Consider the following 21012-nt stretch of genomic DNA (forward strand, 5'->3'; position numbering starts at 1 on the left):
CTAAAAGGTAAGCTAAAATGTGTTGCCCAGGGTTCATACACTTTTTAACATCCTACTTGTTCCATACTTTTTCCAGACTTCCATTTGGTTTTCCCAGACTTGTGTTTTAGTTAGTTTCTACTAGTTTTTCAATAGTTATACATATCGGTGGGCAGCCACAGAGCATTATAGCTTTTTGATCCAGAGCAGAAGTTGCACCTGGTTTTCTAAAAGTATTTGCCAGAATCTGGAGGTGCATATCTAGCAAGAGACAATGCAGGTTTTGCAAAAGAAAAGATACAATCTAAGAAATGTCCAATATTTGAGAAAGATAATATAAAAAGTTGTATACTGCAAGTGCACTTGTGCCAAAATAGGACAGTATAATGGTACCAATAGTATACTAAAACAGACCATTTTGGCACAAGTATACTTGCAGTATATTACTTTTTTGTAAGGGATGATATTGGATTCTGATCCAAACTTCGTTATACCCTCTGTTAAATGTTGAACATTATAGGAGGTGAAAAATAACAAAAATGAAATAACAAATGTGCAAGTGTGGTATATTAAACATACAAGTCAAACACTGAATACAGCACACCCTCGCTATAACAACCCTGTTTGGGTCCAAAGCCTTTTGTTCACTATAGTAGGACAATCCAAAACGAACAATATAAACTGCTGGAGTAAGTTAAGTAAGTCACATTGGATAAAAGCATTAGCTAAATTATTAATAATTTATACACACCATAGGGGCTACAGAAAGCATTTTTTTTTTTTTTAATCCAAGTCAGTGATAATTATTGTATTCGATTTTTTTTCCTGGGTTGGGAAATAATGTTAACGATTTAATAAAGGTAACAACAAGATAACAAAATGTGTATCTTGGTGAGCAGAGTACAGTAGCTTGTAATTCCAGTTTGTAACTTTGTTTTAAAAATCAATATAAATGTATAAATATATTTTGGCTGTCGTAGTGTCCATTTTACCCTTCGTTTCGCTGGAGCAGACAGTCATGTGACATATACCACTGCGCAGACTGGATAGGATTGCTTGAGTTGTCAGGACGTTGTCAGGGGTGTTACACGGGGCAATCCTCACTGGATTTGGTCGCAAGCAATATAGTTGTTACTAGTAAATTGCCTAGACAGTTGCTGCTGACCCGCTTTCGAGATAAATTATTATTAATAATAAGAAATAATCGCTGAATTATTTTCATTCTCCCGTGATACTAGTAAAATTCGAGACTTTTTCAAGACTTTCATAAAGGAGACGTGGTTTTTCAAGCATCTTCAAGCCCTGGAAACCCGTTTGGCATTTTTCCAGACTAGCGTACAAGCCTGGCTGCCGTTTATTTTAAAGTTTTCTATTTTGAAACCGTTAAGTCTTGGTTTCACCTATTTTCTCATTCTGTTCGTCAAGGTTGTTTGCTTTTTATGTACATTAATGAAGCTGCCTACTTTCTGCTCTCACTGCATCAATATTCCATTCTTGTTAAAGTAGCATCTTAACTGGGTCCTTGATCCATACTGAATGCTGCAATAGCCAAATCATTGTCTACAGGCATTTTCATTCTTGGCACTACAGTGGAGATCTATTAATCGCTGGGCTAGATTATTTATCTAATTCAATTTCAAGCCAAGTGTCTTTGCTTTTCAGAGTTCAGAACAGACTAATGTGCTTCAACTACGTTGGTACCAATATAAAAGCAGGCAAAGCAGATGCACAACTGATCTTTTTTGTCCAGTAGCGCACACAAGTCTGTTGCTAAGAAAAAAGTGTTGATCAAGCAGACTCTGCTAGTTCAGAAAAACAGAAAGCAACCCAATCGTCTTACACTGCATCCAGATAAATGCCCCCTGGGCAATGCCAAAAAAAAAACTGAACAAAAACTGTGAAATACCACATATTAAGTTTGGCTAGGGTCACTCACTGAAACGATATGAAGAGACCTTAATAAGAAATGACAAAAAAACAGGAGCATCTGTCAGTGTTACTGTTCTGTCATCCCATACACCTGAAGATATGTCTTTGCGACCATCGCTTAAAAGACAGAAATATAAAAATGTGCAACAAGCACTCCATTTGCGCAGGGGCGAAATGTCATTTATACTAAAAGTCATGCCAAAACCTGTCTTAATAATCTTAGACAAACGGTGGTCAATACAGAAACATTTTACTCCAGCTAAACCACACTGTGGTGCATTACTTCTGACCCATCCTATATAAGGTGCCAATACATGCTTTTAGAATTGGACAATCATGTAATCTATCGTACAGAATGCTGGCTCCAGTTCCTCTGCCATCTGACCTCAGACCTGGTGTATGTTAAAGCTATTCATTCAGTTTAACATTATTTATTTTCACATACTTCAATCATTTCTTGATTTGAGAGTATGTTCTCATTTTGTAGAGGATCTTCTTCTAGTACTTAAGTGGCACTGAGCATACAGCATCTGAACACAACTCAAGAGAAGTAAATAAAAAAAATGCAACTGCAAGCATCATTAAAAATAAAGGGTGCAGGGTTACCTTGTAGTTTAACCCACCGATTACTGATCTTGTGGGAGACAGGACTTGGTAAAATAACCCTTTTTTTAAATCTTCCTTCAAGTAGTTTAGTGGAACTCTTTATTACCTTTGTCATTGCCACTCACTGTATTATATATGTGCCTGAGCAACATAATTAAGCAATAAAAGCTGCTCATTGATGCTTTCATGCATATACTATACTCTTCAGAAATGTGTAAGCAAGTTCCCTTTGTCCATCCACTACGTAGAATGGAGTCGGACAGACTCGCAGTGGAAAAAACGTGTCAACAGAACAACTCGAGACTGCTTGGTTTAGCACTCCTCAGGATCAGGTCCATTCATTTCACTTGTATAAACTCATGGTCGGACTCTGGTACATGTACATGTACGCGTCACACAGCAGTCTCTTTGCAAAGCCTTGAATACTCTTGGGGTCCAGCGCGTGGAGCTCTTCAGGGGTCATCTTGAGGTATGCGCCGACCTCTGGACAGGGCGTGACCTGCGGGATATTGAAGCCATTCTGTCCTCCTGCAGGAGGAAGGGAGAAAAAAAAACAAGGAGTAAAAATGATGATTTTCAAAAACAGCTCCTGTGAGAGAGAGAGAGTAGAACATGCACTTCTCATTTGCATAGTTTGTATTGCACATAACAGACAGCCCCTTACATAAGTATTTAATGAAGATTTTATCAAAAGGTGATCCAAACATGTTGAGAGCAATAGGTTTTTGCAAACTTTCTTCCCTACATTGTTGCACCATTACAGAGCCTATCATCAACCCCACTGGCCTTGGGGCTTCTGAACTGTGTATGAATAACTTTACTCAGCTATAAAACAAATACACTTCTCCAAAATAAATGATTTACTGCAGTTCATCAGCTACAGGGAGCCCAGCCACTCATGGCTATAACATGTTCTAAACACTAGAGGGCGACTGTCTGAGATAAGTGCACTGTATTGCCTCAGTTGTCTAGCATATCCAGTAGGCAGCAACTCACCTGCATTGTTGATTACAGAGGCTTTGCTAAAAAAATGATTTTATATGCTATGTCAGTGGAAAGCAGGGTTGTTAAATATTGACTTCTAGGCAGTACAGCCCACCAGTGCATGTAACACTTTCATTAGGATGCCCATCAGATGAGGGCCCCTGTATTTTCCAGGCATGCTTTGAAACTAAGGATACATTTCCATAACCTGATGATGGGGTCTGAAAAAAATCTACCAAGTATATGTTACACAGCATTAAACAACTTCATTTTAAAAGAGTCATTTTAGAGTGTGTGTTAAACACCACTACCAGATCACATGATTATCTTAGTTGATTTTTCTCTGGGACTTCCTAAGGAAACGAATAGACACAACGAAGCCCCACCGTCCCGGTCTGCCATGCTGTCAAAGAAGAGCCAGGCCGCTTCCCCCGGGCCGTACTTGACGAACGCCACGTAATGACTGGTCTCTATACAGAGCACCGCGAAGAGCTCCATCCTCTGCCTGGGGAATCTGCCCTGCCGCCAGGCACAGTCCGCCAGCTCCTTCGGGAGGGACAGCTTGCCCAACTGGTGCCCTTTTCTCCTGTGGTGGAGATGCACCTACAAGAAGAGTAGAGCACTCTTATCTCGAGACCGTCCTTGCTAAGGCAAGCTTTAACAATGTTCTCTTTTTCCAATTAGGGTATTTGTTATCGTTCAAGTCAACTTTTTACTTTTCAGTTTGTTTAAAAAATTCCTTTAATTAACACAGCAATAATTACTTTTTTAAATACTTCTGGACAGGCTGACGCTGTTTCCTCTCAAAATTGTTTTATTCTTCACTGGTCAAACAGGTATGTGCACGACCGAAGCTTCCATTGTTTATCTTATGTCCCCATCTTGTGGTGGTTCCTGGTATTAAATATTTTTAGCTTTTGAAGTGGAGTATATGTTTTTACAGTAGGCATGCTGTAATTGAGTGTATGAACTAATGTACATGAGATTAGCAGCTGCATTACGTTTTGTATTTTTGTAAAGTGCTTTCCTAGTAACACCTGGTGTTCTTTATCAAGCTTCTCCAAGCTTTGTCCTATAGGAGCTGCACTGAGTAGTCTTCCTGTACATACACTGTACCCACTTTTACTTACTTGTGTGTTGCATTTTTCACAGAACTGCTTGATTTTCCCAGCTGTGATATCTGCATCCTCGTAGCACTCCCTGCATTCGTACAGGGCCAGTCCACCGCAGATACGGCACTCCCTGGGAGCTGAAAACAACACAGGACATCTTCAGGAAGAGTGTCAAGAAAAAATTTCAGTTGCAGGACAGTGCTGTGATTTGTGTAGCTGTTACTATCCAACTGCATTGAGACAGGCCTCTCGTAAACAGTATGTGTTCTAGTCCTGTTTTTAACTGCTGTACTTCCTGGCACTATACTGTTCTTATAGATGCCATTTCTTCTACCGAACAGAATTGAAATAAAGAAATAAATATAAGCAAATAACTTACTGTCTTCGAGTAAATCAGTGATGTCCACTTCCAGAGAAGGAAATATTTTGTTGAACATCTTGAAGTCTTTTCCAAACCGAGGCATTTGGATAATAAGGCAGGATGGAGCCTGGGAAGGAAAGAGTTAATAGCTGTATTGAGAATCTGAAGTGACTGCGACTGATCTTCTTACTACCAGGTATCTTGAGAACATTTAGTTGAATCTTAAATATGCAGTAGCAATGTACATACATACAAATTTAAACAGGTAGTTAGGCAGCAGCAATAGCAAACTGGCGAGTTCTCCAACTCCTCAGACAGAAAGAAAACCTGTTTCTCACCTCTGCAAACTTCAAGTCACTGTTAATAAAGGACCACTCCAGCAACTGCTGGCTAGTTGGGACGCCAACCTTTTCATTTTTATCCATGAAGATTTGGTAACAGTAACAGTCTTGGACTTTCTGTCCCATTGACCTGCACACAGAAAAGTTTCCATTGTAATTATTACCCTGAAATACATACTGCATCAGTCTTGCAAGAAAGACACGTATGGAACTGCATTGTTTCATTAGCTTACCGAACTTTCAGCAATGGATCCACTCGTAAAATATGATGGAAGAGTATGTTCAGAAATTCTTCTGGATCTGCAAAAAAAAAAAAAAAAAAAAAAAAAAACAGGAGCATTGGTTTATTCTTATTTATTACAACAATGCACATATTTTGACAACAAACTGAAAGAGCCTTCGAATATGTCATCCTAGTTCTTTAGCGCTCCTCCCCCTTTTTTAACATGTTTTCAACCAATCAAAATGCTCTGCTTCCGACCACACCTCTCTGGGTAAAAGTGATCCCATTTCATGAAAAGTACATTAAAATCAGCACCTAACCCACTGATCCCGCCCACCCAGGCAATCTTATAACCCAACACACGAATCAAGGAAACATCTGGTATCAGACTACTCTTTTTTTTTTTTTTTTTTTTTTTTAAGATCAAAGCACATATCCAGGTGCAGCCCTGCAGTTGTCAGCGGGCTGGTTAGTCTCACTGTTCAGATCTAGGAGTCTCACCGGCATTTGGTTATTGGTACCTTAACATCAGCACTACTAGTTGGCAGAATCTCAAACGAAGTATATATGGTTATGGGGAAACAACCAATACATTTGCTGGATAGCGTCCAAAAACAAAATTGATTAGATCTTTTCAGATTCTGGAGATAGCACAGAGAAATGAATGTTTCAGAATCAATTCTCAAAGCCTTGCTAATGGCAGCAAACACTAATAAAAACACTGTCTTTCTCCCCAGCTCCTTATTGGGAGTGTCCCTGCAACTTCTTTGTTCTTACACACCTTTCTCCTCGGAGGTGAATCCAGAAGCAGCTTCCACTTTCTCAAGTATTCTCCGAAGTTTCATTATTTTCGTAGCGCACACGTATCCAAATCTGTGGAAAGCAAAGCAAATGTGATGTTCAGGAATGGGAAAGGAAGGGTCACAAAGTGGTGCAGTAAAGCAGCTCCTCTGTACTGGCTTGTGAACCCCAGCAAGGTTACTGAGAAACACGTGCATTACACAACATGTGTGAACACAAGTGAACGAGGGGCGAAACCTCATTAGAGTTTGGGAAAGGCGAATGGGAGAGAGCTTTTGTCAGTTGTCTTTTGTATTACTGTGTACGTAATCCTGTCACTGTTTAACAGATCCTAGATTCAAGCAGTAAACCCGTCAAATGACACACTTGTCAACTCGCCATCATCATCATGTATATAATAAATGAATACAAGGTTCATATTAAATGGCATTTACAGTACTGCCACTGAAACTGGGTACTGGTAAACTGCAGACTGTACCCCTAATGGAAATGAGATGGCATCCCCTGCTAGGCTACTGATCCATGGAATACTAATTAAAAGAAAGCAGCAGACGCTGTATTAAAATTCAACAAACTTCAAAACACAAGATAAAGTGACTGCCAACCCGCTGTGGTTTACAAGGGCTTCTGGGATCACAGCTAAGCCTGTAGGGGACAGCTGCACAGGCTGCAGCCCGCTTTAATGAAACAAACTATTAGCACTCACCAGGCTAGGGAGTTAACTAACGCCAGTGAGGCCGCCAGGGTTTCATGTTTATACACTGGACTTTATCAGCTTCTCTACAAAATGTTGGCATGTGTGGGGTGGGGGAGGCAAAACAAAAAACAAATGCTGGCCCTGGTGCCGTTTGCTTTATTAAATTTCTCAGCTGAACAACAGTGCATTTACAATGTGAAGCCATCATTCCCACTTACAGCTACACAGCATTAACCAATGGGTTTGTTTGTTTTGTTTGATGGAACGACGGCTTGGTGACTAAGGGAAGTACACCAACGTGGAGGTTTCTAAAAGATTACACAAAGCACCCAATGAAGACGTGCAGTCCTGTGTAAGCAGCACTCGCATGCGCAGAGCGTTCACAATGTCACGTACAGCAGCACTTACATGCGCAGAGGATTCACAATGTCACGTACAGCAGCACTCACATGCGCAGAGGGTTCACAATGTCACGTCCAGCAGCACTCGCATGCGCAGAGGGTTCACAATGTCACATACAGCAGCACTCGCATGCGCAGAGCGTTCACAATGTCACGTACAGCAGCACTCGCATGCGCAGAGGGTTCACAATGTCACGTACAGCAGCACTCACATGCGCAGAGGGTTCACAATGTCACGTACAGCAGCACTCACATGCGCAGAGGGTTCACAATGTCACGTACAGCAGCACTCACATGCGCAGAGGGTTCACAATGTCACGTACAGCAGCACTCACATGCGCAGAGGGTTCACAATGTCACGTACAGCAGCACTCACATGCGCAGAGGGTTCACAATGTCACGTACAGCAGCTCTCACATGCACAGAGGGTTCACAATGTCACGTACAGCAGCACTCACATGCGCAGAGGGTTCACAATGTCACGTACAGCAGCACTCACATGCGCAGAGGGTTCACAATGTCACGTCCAGCAGCACTCGCATGCGCAGAGGGTTCACAATGTCACGTACAGCAGCTCTCACATGCACAGAGGGTTCACAATGTCACGTACAGCAGCACTCGCATGCGCAGAGGGTTCACAATGTCACGTACAGCAGCACTCACATGCGCAGAGGGTTCACAATGTCACGTACAGCAGCACTCACATGCACAGAGGGTTCACAATGTCACGTACAGCAGCACTCACATGCACAGAGGGTTCACAATGTCACGTACAGCAGCACTCACATGCGCAGAGGGTTCACAATGTCACGTACAGCAGCACTCACATGCGCAGAGGGTTCACAATCTCGGTCCGCAGCAGATCCTGAGTCTCTCTATAGTACTCCACATCATTTCTACCTCTCGGTCTCAGCAGCACTGTGTCGAGGACTGAGCTGAAAGAAAACAGGCTGCAGAAACACAAAGACATACATAAGCTTGGGAAAGAGAAGAGTCAGCTTGGCCCATCAAGGATCGTCCACTTCCCCACCACCAATTGCCCCTAAGGGGATCAATCTGCGTCAGTAGCACAGAATCTATTTGTTCATGTCCCTAGTGTTTTGGATGCTACACACACACACACACAGTTTAGAATGGATTGAGGGAACAAAACAAAAAAACTGCGTAATATACCGTTATGGGAATACATTTATCCATCAATAACTACAATACTCAACAATGCTAAAAATATCAAAAGAAACATAATAAATTAAATGACTAACATTTTGACTGGAAGCCTTTTTCAATTTCATTAAAAGTTGTTTTATTTTTAAATTGAAAAAGCTATTGAAACACAGACACACAATATTCCAGCACTCCTCACTGAGCAGTTAGCTAGCAGTGTCCCAAAACACATCCTGATTGTAGTTAATGCTTGTCTATTTAGATTCTTTATTGTCTCTCCAATAGACTATGTATTAATAACCAAACCCTTCTTCACCCACACATCTATCAGCCGGTCTGCCGCTCCCTCACATTCAGTTCCCTTTCCTCCAAGCAGGTTTGCACACCAGCTCACCAGAATAAAGTGGAGTCCAGGTAACAGGAGTTGTAATGCCCCTGGATTCCTTTCTTCTTCCCCACCATGACCTCCAGCCCCTCCATGTCCATTTTGGGAGGGGTGTTCTGCTCCACCACCTCACTCAGGTAGCCCCCGAATGCTGGAGAAAGCAAAACGACACTCAACCCAAGACACTTCAAACTACAGGGTAAGCAAATCTACCCGCCGCGTTGGGCATTTGTGTAACAAAAAAGCCATCATGAGTGCCGTTACTTTTTTACTGCAAAAGTAATGTGGATGAGATGTGTGCAGCATAGGAGTATATAGAAAAGACTTTGAATAAATAACCTAACACTGTTACCTGACCTGCAGGTCTTAGACACAGGTTAAACGTTTAGGAACAATTGTAAACAACGCACATTTTTAATCTTTAATCTAAACTGTAGCCACGCCTAATTAACAGGCTGTCTCTGTGTGTGGATTTGGGTTCATTCTTTCTCATAATAAAGCAGGTCTATTACCTATTGAATTGCAGCGTTCAATCTGGTTGGAGGAGTGGTGCGGAGATGGGAATCTGGAGTCTGGCCTGCAGCTCTTCAGTTTGACGAACAGAGCTTTCTTCGGCATGCAGGTGAAGTAGCGCGTTCTCTTGAAGGTGCCGTCTGTACAGCCAACACATTCGTCCTCCTGCAAGACAGGAACGCGGGTTTAAGCACCCCCAGGAGTAGGGTTGCCAGCTCTCATCAGTCCTCGGGTAACCCCAACAGTTCACGTTTGTGTTTCAAAACCAAAAAAATCTAATAAAATGCCCATTGTTTTCTAGCAGTGCATATAAAACACTCACAAATCAGCACCTGGAACAGTGATCAGACTGTTGCTACAGCGATTGCTTTTCATTAGTGCCAGTTCAAACTGCTTATTAAAGAAAGAAAGGAAAGAAACACTGTTCTGCACAGTAGAATGTGTGTTCATTGATTTCAGAAGTCATTTCTGCATTGGTTTCCTTTGCGAGGTATGTTTTTTGATACATAATTTATCAATAAGATTTATATACAAGCATTGTCATTTTTTGACACCCAATACAAGGGGCATATGGTACGTACGATTATCCAAATTGGTGTCCCTGTTCTAATTGCTATTAGTCTACAATGCAAACACATAGGAGACTCACCAGTTCCAGTCCAGCTAATGGCTCACTGAGCCCTGGGAGCTGCCCAACCCAGCGGATCACTCCGTAGAGAGGTGGGTTCTCCTTCACCTCCACTAGGGACCCCACCTCCAGGCCGTAATGGTTCTGGAGAGGCACTGCGAGGGCTGGGGGCTCGTGGACATCCCCGATGACAGACTGCATGGACAGGGAGAGCGGCGTGGGGCTGATGCTGCCATTGGAGCCACTCTGCTTGGTTTGGTTGAAGGGCAATGAGTGGTACTTGCTCTCGCTGGACAGCGACGGAGTGGGGGGAGCCCGGGAGGGAGGAGAGGTCTGGCTGAAATCAGGGGAGGTGTCCAGGAGGGAGTTTGCAGAGTCTTCTCCAACTGCATAAATAAATAAATGACATGCCATAATAATGCTAAGAGAAGAAGCACGTTCAAATGTAACTGACACAGTAAACTTGTGTTCCTCAAGCAGAAGTGTTACTTAACCTCTATTTGGAATTCAATTAATACAGAAAAGAATACGCATGTTGGATTTTTACAAAGATTGGTTAGAGCAACTAATTATTTTTAGTCACACTAAAAGGGCATGGCAGCTTCATGCAAGGGATGTTGAAACAGCAGCTGTTGAGATACAAGACCCATATTCACAAAGCTTTAGAACTCACTGTTACATAGGAGTTGAAACTTTGTGATCAGGGCCCTCTACAGAATAAAGCAAAAAGGAAAAGTGCTGACATCTTATACATGTATACAACCTATATTTGATGTAAATCTTACCAAGTAATAAAATAGAAGCTACAAAGAGATTGGAAACGTCCATTTATTCTGTTAGCTTCACTCTTTTGACGTATCTTTGGTGCACACATGAAGAACGCGCCATCACAAATGTTAGTGAAACTTATTTATTTATCAGATACTGTTTGTATGCCAAGGAAACCCCCTGCCCATACAGATAGAAAACAGGGAGCCCCTCCACAGGACAGTTACTGTGTCTTTTTACTGACCACATTTTGCTGGCCACCCAAAAATCCTCATTTTGGAATTTTCAAAAGACACTTTACCTGAACCTCAAACCAACACCCCCAAAAAGGTTCCCACATTCTAGATCCAGAGCTCTTGTATGTATTTGTATCACTGGGTTTCAGAGGTTTGCAAGGCTTTTATTAATGCTATATATTCTCATCCAACACTGGGTACCAGCAGAAACCCCTAGGTCTTCCTACAGTGTACTGAAAGCATTCCAAAACCATTGAGAACGGGTTAGCTCAACAATTGCAAATACTTACCAGTTAAAGATGTGTAGCAGTTCTTGGTTGGACTCTGCAGCAAGTTAATTGACATTTTGTAATTAATTGGAAATAATGAAAATTCACAAAATGTGTAAAAGCAAACACTAAACAAGAAACAACTGTATATCATTTGTAACAGCACTAGTAAAAGCCTTTTGCATGAGCTGTATCTTATCAGATGCGGGTATTTACATGCGTGATCATGCATCATGGGGCACTACTAAACTACATGAAGTAGCAAATGGTACTCTAAACAAACAATCTTGATAGCAGTGTTCTACTCTCAAACACAGTCAAGGTTGGTTCATACTTTGCCACTGGGAGGGCAGTGCGACCAGCTGGAGCTGAGAAAAATGAAACTCTGGCAAACAGACTGGAGAGACGGTTGCATGATTGAAGAATGAATCAGGCTTTGAGAGACGTGCTCGAATCAAGGCTGTAGGATGGTGCTGCTTGACCTTTGGGGGGGGGAATACATTTACCTGAATGTGGCCTCATGTTGCATTGCTGTAACTCACAAGCAGAGTCACAGACCAATGTTATTGCAATGATCGGCTGATCTGGTAAATGCCAACAAGACGCCTCTGAAAACGAGACACCCGGCATTGCAATTTTCAGTCTTTCACAATGATTCAAGGCAACACTGTCACTGTAACTAAACCACAGAAATAAGGGACGGACACTCCCGAGCAATGCTTTTACACTGGAACTGGTTCAGTAAATGGGAACGTTGCTATCAGGCTGTTTTGTTGTAGAGTACCCGGTTTAGCCTTTTGTATTACCTTCATCAATGTACCATGTGCTTTTTGATTTGGATTGGGGCTGGTGATCAATAGTGCTGCCATTTAAAGTGTAATAAAATGCAGATCTGCTTCTACTTCCAGACTGGGAAGTAATTCCTGTAGATGACAAAGTAGATAAAAAAAAAAAAAAAAAAAAAAAAAAGGTACTGTAGGATGAATATATCTGCCTAAAGAACTCGAATGAGAAATAAAAATAAATACAAGATTTTTGAGAAATGCGTTACAAAGTGTCTGTTGTCACCCTGGGTAGGACAAATTTGAACATGCCCCCCAAATAACCTAGAATAACTATTAAATAGTCTTGTTTAAATAAAGAATTCAGCCAGTGACTAACAATGATTTAATTGAAGTGTTGGTCCGCAAACTGCCCGATTCATTTCACTTTTCACTCAAAGGTCAGCTTGAGTTTTGCATTTTGGTTGCTGCCAGAAAGCATCAAAACACATTGGGAAGGACAAAAGGTTTACGTTAGACTGCCTCTACATCTACTGTTTTCCCAGTCTGTATAATAAGGCTTTATAAACAGAGGACTGAGAAAAGGATCCAAGCATGAAACTGCCTTTGTAAAGTTCTATATTCAGAAGAAATACTTTCACGCCATTCGCTTTCCCTTTGTATTAAATCACTCTTTTAAGCCCTTCGCTTTAACAATTTGTCACACAATTCTCCAGTTTGCACCTCTCCACTGGAGTTGTTTTTTTTTGTTTTGAATCTGCAGGCAGTCAGACATGTCGTTCTCTTGCATTACCAAAGGAAGTTTACACCTCAGAGGGGTTTGTTTCCATTTGATACAGGAACACTGAAGCAAATGACTAAGGCCTTGTGAAAATTGTGATTTCACAGGGTGCGCGGAAATCGTGAAATTTGCCCAGTACCGCGATTTTTACAATATTATTAACAAATAAAAATAATGTCATCATTATTTGTATTTCATACAAAAAATAAAACAAATCACATTAAAAAAGCAGTCTGGTTGCTTGTCAGTGCTCACACTGACGAGTTGACAGATGCACAAGATCAGTATGGGTTACACATTGTATTTATTTTGCAAGACCTAAACGGTGAACATGCACCTGACGTACTGAAGCCTGTCCTTGCAGATACATTTTACCTACAGGCTGTGAATTACAACACTGTTTCACAAGCTATTGTGAAGTGCTTGAGTAAATTTTATGTTAATTTTGATGTCAGTGCATTTATCTTCATATTTGCTGTTTAAAAAAAATAATAATCTGTACATGTAATTTAATTTACATTTCCGTGCACATTCTGCAAAATACAATACTTTACCCGTGACAATGCCGTGAATTTTAAAGAAAGTTTCCGTGATTTTCACAGGGCCTTACAAATGAGCAAAGCCAGCAAAAGCACATGCCGAGGCAGGTTTGTAATCACAATGAAGGAAAGATGGGGAGCAGCGGAGTACTTTTGAATTGGTTTGAATTGTTTCGCCATCACAATGTTTAGAAAATTCAAGCATGGACCCTGACAGCACAGCCTGCGTTTCAGCAGTGCTTTCCACCTACACAGCAGATCTCTTAATTGTACATCCCATTGGCCTTCACACTTCTATATAAAACTAACCACAATAATGTGCAATTATCAGAAACAGATGTGTGTATTTTCATTTTTTTAAAAAAAGAGTGCTACACAGCTTATATTTTATCCTTTAGTACACTCGGACTTCATGCTTGCTAGCTGAAACTATCACAAGCATTTAGCTTTTCAAATATTGCTGCACTACCCCAGAATACGACTAGATGACACCCAGCTTCTAGAGAATGTGTGTCAGGATCAAATCCCACAGTAACCTTACCAACTTCAAAGTGTGTAAATTGGAGAGTTTTTGTTTTATAAATCCTGTTGTAGTCAAATATAGAAGTACTTTTTGGAAAGGCATTAGAGCGCCCTAACTCTGTAGTGTTCTTGAGACCATCAATTAAAAATCCTGACCCAGACTTCAAAACCTCCAGGAGAGTTTGTCTAAGACTTGTTCAAGAGAGAGGTCCAGTGAACAAGGTGAAACAAAACATGTGAAAATCACTAGAAGTTGTATTCATAAAACAAAAGTTAGCCTTGTACCAAAGTGAAAAGTTTTTAGCAACTTTCGAAGCAGGTGAACTTTTTAACCAGTGTTTGATTTATGCTGTTAATTGTATTTTTGCAATTTCTGACAAGTAAGAGTTCCTTGCAGTTAGCATGTGTTTGAATCAAAACATTGGAGGTATTTATAGGTTTTTGACGGCATGACAACTACTTATTGTTTTATATTCAAATCCATGATTTATTCTTACATGATGTAATGGTGTTCTATATATAGTGACATCAATTTAACTTCCATCTTTAAATCTGTATTAATATGTGTTGTTCTTATGTTTAATTATATTTTTACTTTTGTTGATGTATTTACACACTTTACATTTACTACTGCAAGTATTTGTAGAACCTATTCTGTCAATTATTCTTTTATGTTTACTGTGAACTAAAATGTCACCTACATTAGCTTCTCTTTTGAATGCTACAACTGGGCCCTAAGAAAAAACTTTTTTTCAATGTTTCTGAATTATGTAGAATCCGCAAGTGTTTCCAAACTATCTTAGCAAAAGTTTACTTACGGGATTATTTTGACCTTTTTATCTCTAGTAGATCATCTCTTTTTAGTTTATCCACTTTCCTTAACTCTGTCTCTATAATTCTTTCTTTGTATCCTCTTTTTTTAAGATTTGTTTTTAATACATTTCTTTGTTTTACATAGTCACTTTCTTTTGAGCATATTCTATGTATACGTGTATGGGCCTATTTAGGAGGTCTACATCTGCCAGAATTTCTGCCTCTGTAGCCCAAAAATCTATACTCCCGTCACTTAATTTTATTTTTTCAATATGGGTCACTGAGTCGATGTACATTTCATATTGTTTTATATTGACTTCCATTAGTTCTATTACATTATGTCTAATTGTTTGATGGTCATTTTGTGAACCACACCTAAACATCTAAAAGAAACAGTTCCCATCCTTCTCTATTTGAACTATGTTGTAGCTGTCAAAACTATTATACTCAAGCAATCTAATCAAAAGTGTTTCAGCAGTGTTTTCCTTATTCTCAGATTTGTTTTGATTTGAAATTTTAATTTTCTCTAGACCTATTCTATTTTATAATCCCAGTTGACCTATTAATTTGTGTAATCTCATTAACTTTTTGTTGTTCAAATGTTCTAGTTTTTTGTTCTCAAGGTTTTCTTCTTTACAAAGTAACTGTCTAACTTCTTATTTAGCTTCCTGCATTACCTTAAACGAAGTCTCTTTCAATACCGGATTTACATTTAATCTTTCCGCTTCATTAGTCTTCAGTATATTTATATACACACACACACACACACACACACACACACACACACACACACACACACACACACACACACACACACACACACACACACACACACACACACAATGAACTGCGTACTGTTTGATATGTACTTTACCTTTAGATTTGGGCTTGCTCTGATTGGACAAGCTCTTCTCTCCTACCCCTCTTGATGCAAATATGTGTTTCTGGAGTCTCTGGTCCTGCATGGGGATCTCTAGAATAAACAAAACATTTGCATAAATCAACATTTTTGGGGTTTATTTCCACAACAGCAACAAAAATTTCTTGTTACAAAATCCGGATACAAAGTTTCATCACAAGATAAAGCCTTCAGCAAAACCAATCAACGGACCTGAAGATCTCCCTCTAACAGCACCAGCAACAGAGAGGTAACAATTTTATCTAAGCTTGTTACTCAAGTGTGTCATTTTACTGTCGCCTGCGATGAAAACAAATACATCTGCAAAGAATATTTACACTTAAACAACAGTGATCAGAAAAAAAAAAAAAAAAAGGTACAACCCAACTTTAGAAAGCCCGGGGATCAGTTTAAAAAGACATCCCAATACAGCTGAGAGCATTTAAAATGTCACTTCCATTGCGATGCTGACTACCAGAAACAAATACAGTTACAAATAAATACAGAAAGATAAATGAAGAGACAAGAGAAATACTGACCTGGTATCACATCGTCAATATGCACAAGACGAGTGTGTTCTACGCTTGCGAAACTACACAGCAGTTTATTATTTATCACTCCATCCCAGCCACCGATAGGCTTGTCCTGTAAACAGAAGCACCTTGCATCATTACCCGCTGCAGTATATCATTATCTCGTAACCATCTATTTATATTCCTGCCTCAGACACTCCACCCTCTGGAGGTTTGCAGCTTTTTTGAATGCCAAGTGGGCTGCGAGACAGCTTCTCCATGAAGAACAGGTCACTTAGGGGTTCAATCTACACCTGACCAAATGCGTTTGCAAAACTGGTCCGAAGGTTTCCGGGTTAGCAACACCGATCCACGGCTACAAGCTCATGCAATTTGCTGGAGGTGAAATGATTCTGTCGTTCTCATAGCAAAACACAATGCTCATTGCAACCAGGTAACAGGGAGCAAGGAGGGAGAGCAAGCCCTGTGCACTACTGTAAAAGGTACTCCCTCCTGGCAACTGTATTCCCCCAGGCGGTCTCTGCTCTGTGAAAAGACACAGCCCTCCAGCCTCCGGGCTAGACAGGGCTTTGTACCTGGCTATGGGGGGGGGGAACATCACATCTAGAAGCCAGACGTTAAACAGAATGTACTGATATATATTTTTTTATTTTGCTCTTAAAACACCTCATTTCCAGATGTGATCATATTCTGTGGTTAAGAAGTACTGTATGCTGTAATGTGCGGGTGTGTGTCTGTGGGAAAGGGAGGAATCCAAGTGGACACAGAATCAGGTGATCTGTCTCCTACTCGTTCCCTACATGATCAGCAGTAACAGGCTACTGTTTTCAGAGTTTGTAAACAAAGTAAAAGGCCATACTGTAATTATACAGGGCATGGAAAACCAAGTCCTAATTTTATCCCAACAGATACAGAGAGCTACCGCTTGTATAGTGTGGTGCATAGGGAGTTTGGGTGTGAACACAACATGGTGTACCAATAAGCAGACAAACAGATACAGTGAGGTGAAAACAGCCAACCAAATCTCTCATAACCATGCTAGTTGTTTTCTTACCATGTCCACTCCAACATAGAAGCCTAAAGCTTCATTCCCGGGCAGAAAATCACAGAATATGACAGTCCCGTGCTCCGCTTCCTCTCCATGCTTCACGATCACTCTGGAGTTGATCTGCAGTGGCACTGCTCTCCAGTCACTGTCTTGGGGGTCCACCAGTGCAGAATGGTCTGTCTCCAGGTCTTCATCTTCTTCATTCTCCTCCTCCTCCTCCTCCTCCCACAGCTCCAGCTTGTCCAGGGCCACGAAGACCCCGCAGTCATCCTTGCAGACGAAGAGCTGCTTGTTTTGATAGGAGCCCTCGGTGAAGCCGTGGCCCCTCCCTTCTTCCTAGTGGATTAAAGGAGAAATGCACCAGTGATGCCATTAGCCAAAAGCGTTTCCTTTTTATATATAACAAAGAGCAAAAGAAAGAGTAAAAGAACAAGCAAATAAAAGAACTAAAGAAAGATGAACTACAATACTGAACACACTTAACCCCCCCACCCCCCAAACAGACAGCAACCCAGACTGCCTTTAATATCGGGCCTGCACTGAGCAATCATGACTTACAACAACTGTTGCATAACCTTGCTTAAATACCAAGCAGCTACACGATACGCAAACTGGATCACTCAGTACAGTACATGCACTGAAGAACTACTATCCTGGCAACCAGATCTGTGAAGCAGCTGCTGTTCAAATCTCCAGGGTAATGGGATTACTGTTTAGTCATACCAGATGATTTCCTTTGCATGGAGCACAGTCATTATTACACTTTCTTTTTTACACCAAGCAAGATTTAGTAACATTTAAAAGATTCAATAATCTGTAGCATCTAGCGATTATTATTGCAAATATGGTATAAAGTGTGCTCGGTACTTTACCTCTCTAGTGGATGATCATTTTATGGCCAGTTGAGAACCTTGTAAAAGCATAATGGGATGGGCAAAGTGTTATATCACATCTTAATGATATTAATTAGTATACTGACACTTACCAATAACTCTACCCCAAACCAGATTCCTGATAGTGTCCGTTCTGGCATCAGAGGACCTTTGAACCTCACCACCCCTGGCAGTTTGTCATCCCCAGACCGGAGCTGAACTCTGACTTTTGAACCACAGTCTACTTCCCGTAGCTGTTCAAGCCTGGGCTTGTTCTTGAAGAGGCAGTAGCGCTCTTCACAGTTCGTAATCGCCAACAGCAACTCAGAAAGCTTCTCGTCAATGTCAGCAATGTCCTTCTCATCGAAGCTGAGGACCACGCTGGGCTGCTCCAGGATCCTCAAACTCTTCTTGCCTTTGTTGGCTGGAATGGGGCGGCCCAGGGATGAACGCTCTTGGCACGACTGTCCTATGCTCCCCCTGGGGATCTTCAAGTACTTCTGAGGAGGCTTCTCCACCATGCATTCCTGCACCAGTATGTAGTAGCGAGGATCCTCCCGGAAGGCTGTGTTCATCTTGTCTTGACTCCATAAGGCCGAACTCATTATGACACCAGATTAAAACATGAGCTTCTGCATATTAGAAAGGTCCCATGCATTACAGTAGCATAAAAATAAATTAATCATGGCGAGAATCCTTTGAGATGTCCAGTTTTCTGCATGTTCTTGTCTTTTAATGCCTCTGCATCAATCGGTCTACTCTGTAGTCCATCAAGTCCTGCAAGACAGAAGTCCAGCGCATTTAGTTAAATTTGCAGTACAGTACAGTTAAACATAATTTGCTGTGAAATTCACATTGTCCACCATCTGGTTTAAGATTTTCTTTTTTACTACAGGGGCAAGCCAATGTTCTTTAATCTTTTGTATAGGGGAGAGTGAATTTATGAAGCCAAAACTGGCAGTGCTTACAAAGGCACCACGAAATGTTCCTGTCAGGACAACTGAGGAAGTCAGCACCTCCGCTCACTTTTTTTTAAAGTAACAAAAACACTTCTTCACTGCCAAACATGAACTACTTTAGATGTGTAATGACTGCAGTATAGGACCTTAAGGTTAGGGTTTTCGGTGTAGGGAGAAGATTATTCATTGTTTTATTAACAATAATATGATAGCCACTCGGAGTGCAGTGTCCCGACAGGAGAATTTCGTGTTAGCCCAAAACTGACCTTGGGGAAATAACAATGACATTGTTAAGCCCTGGCTCATTTAGCAATACGGTTTTGTTTTTTTCTTGGGAATCTTTATAACCTACAGCCTCAAGTTATTATTATTCTTTCATTTGTTACCCGTTCACTATCTCCTTTATTAATATTCAGTCAAAATGAAGGTCACTGATTGCTTCCTGACAATTTTACAAATGCTGGAGCTCAGGGATGACAAACATTTTTGTAAGTGTGAAAGAAGGATGCTGTTACTGCTGTATTCACAATGCACAAACACTACAAGATGCAAAAATGTTAAAAGAACACCACCAAAGAAATGTTTATTTTAGTACAGCACAAATTGATGTAAGCACATGCTTGACATACTCTCATTTAAATAAACACTTGCTCACTCTCTATATTATATATTTATATATATTATATATAAAATCAGACTATGAACATACTGTACTATTTTTGCTTTAAAAAGCGCACTTGAATATTTGTCAGTTCTTTGAAGAATTAACAGCAAGACTACACAACTCTCTGAACTGCATATTTTCTACAAGATCCACACACACACATACACACACAAACACAAACACAAGTCACTTGCCAAACCACAGCTTCAAAGCACACTACACTATACTAACAGGTCAAAATGTGCATGACATTTTATAATCACTTATTTGCATGTTGTTTTTAATGACATCTACAGAGAAGCTGATGATTCAACCTTCAAGATGTTAAAGACTGCCAATGATTTTGCCAAACATGCAGTAGCCAAGTCCTTAAAGAATAACCAAACACGTTTATCCACTTTCAGAGAACCACACTGTAAAGGCTTGCTGCAGCACTGTTGGAAAATGAAAGTTGTTTTTACCTCATTTTATATGCCAGACTGAGCTCTTTCAATTCAGACCCTTGCCTTTCTTTCTCTGCTACATCTGAAGCAAGCTGTGTATTAGAAATTGAACAGGCTCAACCCAGACTCTGCTGAACAGGAGGTTTTCCCAGCCCTGAGAAACCCCACATTCTGAGCACTAGAAGTACAGGTAAAATATAATACGGAAATGAACACAACTTGCACCAGCTAGAAATACCCTGAATAATTAATACCATCAACACCCACATGCTCTTAGCACAGCTGACAATACAGTTGTTTGTACCACAAACATGCATTGACCTATAGGCTAGATTACCAAATCATTATTAAGTGAGCAGTTAGAAGCCCTTCCAAGCTGTGTAAAGTTACAATCATGAACTGTATTTAGCTTACTGTAGCAGCTGACATTTTGTATACAACATATGCCCCTAAATAATTACACAACGTGTGTTTGTGTAAAAATACAAAGTGCATTTTAAGTGTTCGTCCAGAACTCCCATGTTGTCAGTTCCACTTGGACACCAAAGCTCATGAGCTACTTAAAGACAGATTCAAGCCTTGTGAATAGGACCTGCTGTTCCTTAACATCACCATGCCAGTTGTGGCTTATCAGACTTACTACAGTGAACGAGTGCCTCCTGAAGCTTTTCAATGGCAGGGTACAGTAGACAGTACAGGCTGTAGTACCACAGTAGGACAGCGGAAGTGTTTGAGGTGAAACAGACAGGATAAACCAAGCC

At 40.7% G+C, this 21012-nt stretch overlaps 1 protein-coding gene across 8 annotated transcripts in view; it reads right to left on the bottom strand.

The window, feature by feature from the left end:
- Window positions 1–528: 528 nt before the first annotated feature.
- LOC117425677 (ubiquitin carboxyl-terminal hydrolase CYLD-like) overlaps window positions 529–21012 on the bottom strand; it is a 23450-nt gene continuing 2966 nt past the window's right edge. For 5 of the 8 annotated variants that reach the window (XM_034042825.3, XM_034042823.3, XM_058993959.1 and 2 more), the window contains exons 2-17: window positions 18299–18962; window positions 17320–17649; window positions 16272–16377; window positions 15709–15807; window positions 12204–12320; window positions 10146–10510; window positions 9496–9661; window positions 8993–9134; window positions 8262–8384; window positions 6317–6408; window positions 5546–5612; window positions 5310–5442; window positions 4990–5098; window positions 4629–4747; window positions 3885–4101; window positions 529–3042 (exon numbers count right to left, since the gene is read on the bottom strand). In XM_034042825.3, the coding sequence (XP_033898716.3) occupies window positions 2858–3042; window positions 3885–4101; window positions 4629–4747; window positions 4990–5098; window positions 5310–5442; window positions 5546–5612; window positions 6317–6408; window positions 8262–8384; window positions 8993–9134; window positions 9496–9661; window positions 10146–10510; window positions 12204–12320; window positions 15709–15807; window positions 16272–16377; window positions 17320–17649; window positions 18299–18790 (2862 nt within the window). In that variant the 5' untranslated portion in view covers window positions 18791–18962 and the 3' untranslated portion in view covers window positions 529–2857. Of the gene's footprint in view, window positions 3043–3884; window positions 4102–4628; window positions 4748–4989; window positions 5099–5309; window positions 5443–5545; window positions 5613–6316; window positions 6409–8261; window positions 8385–8992; window positions 9135–9495; window positions 9662–10145; window positions 10511–12203; window positions 12321–15708; window positions 15808–16271; window positions 16378–17319; window positions 17650–18298; window positions 18963–20269; window positions 20344–21012 lie in introns of all 8 variants that reach the window. The other 3 variants (XM_034042821.3, XM_034042822.3, XM_034042826.3) reach the window with 2 other exon arrangements.

The sequence above is a fragment of the Acipenser ruthenus genome, chromosome 20 (assembly GCF_902713425.1).
Source record: "Acipenser ruthenus chromosome 20, fAciRut3.2 maternal haplotype, whole genome shotgun sequence".
NCBI classification, from domain to species: domain Eukaryota; kingdom Metazoa; phylum Chordata; class Actinopteri; order Acipenseriformes; family Acipenseridae; genus Acipenser; species Acipenser ruthenus.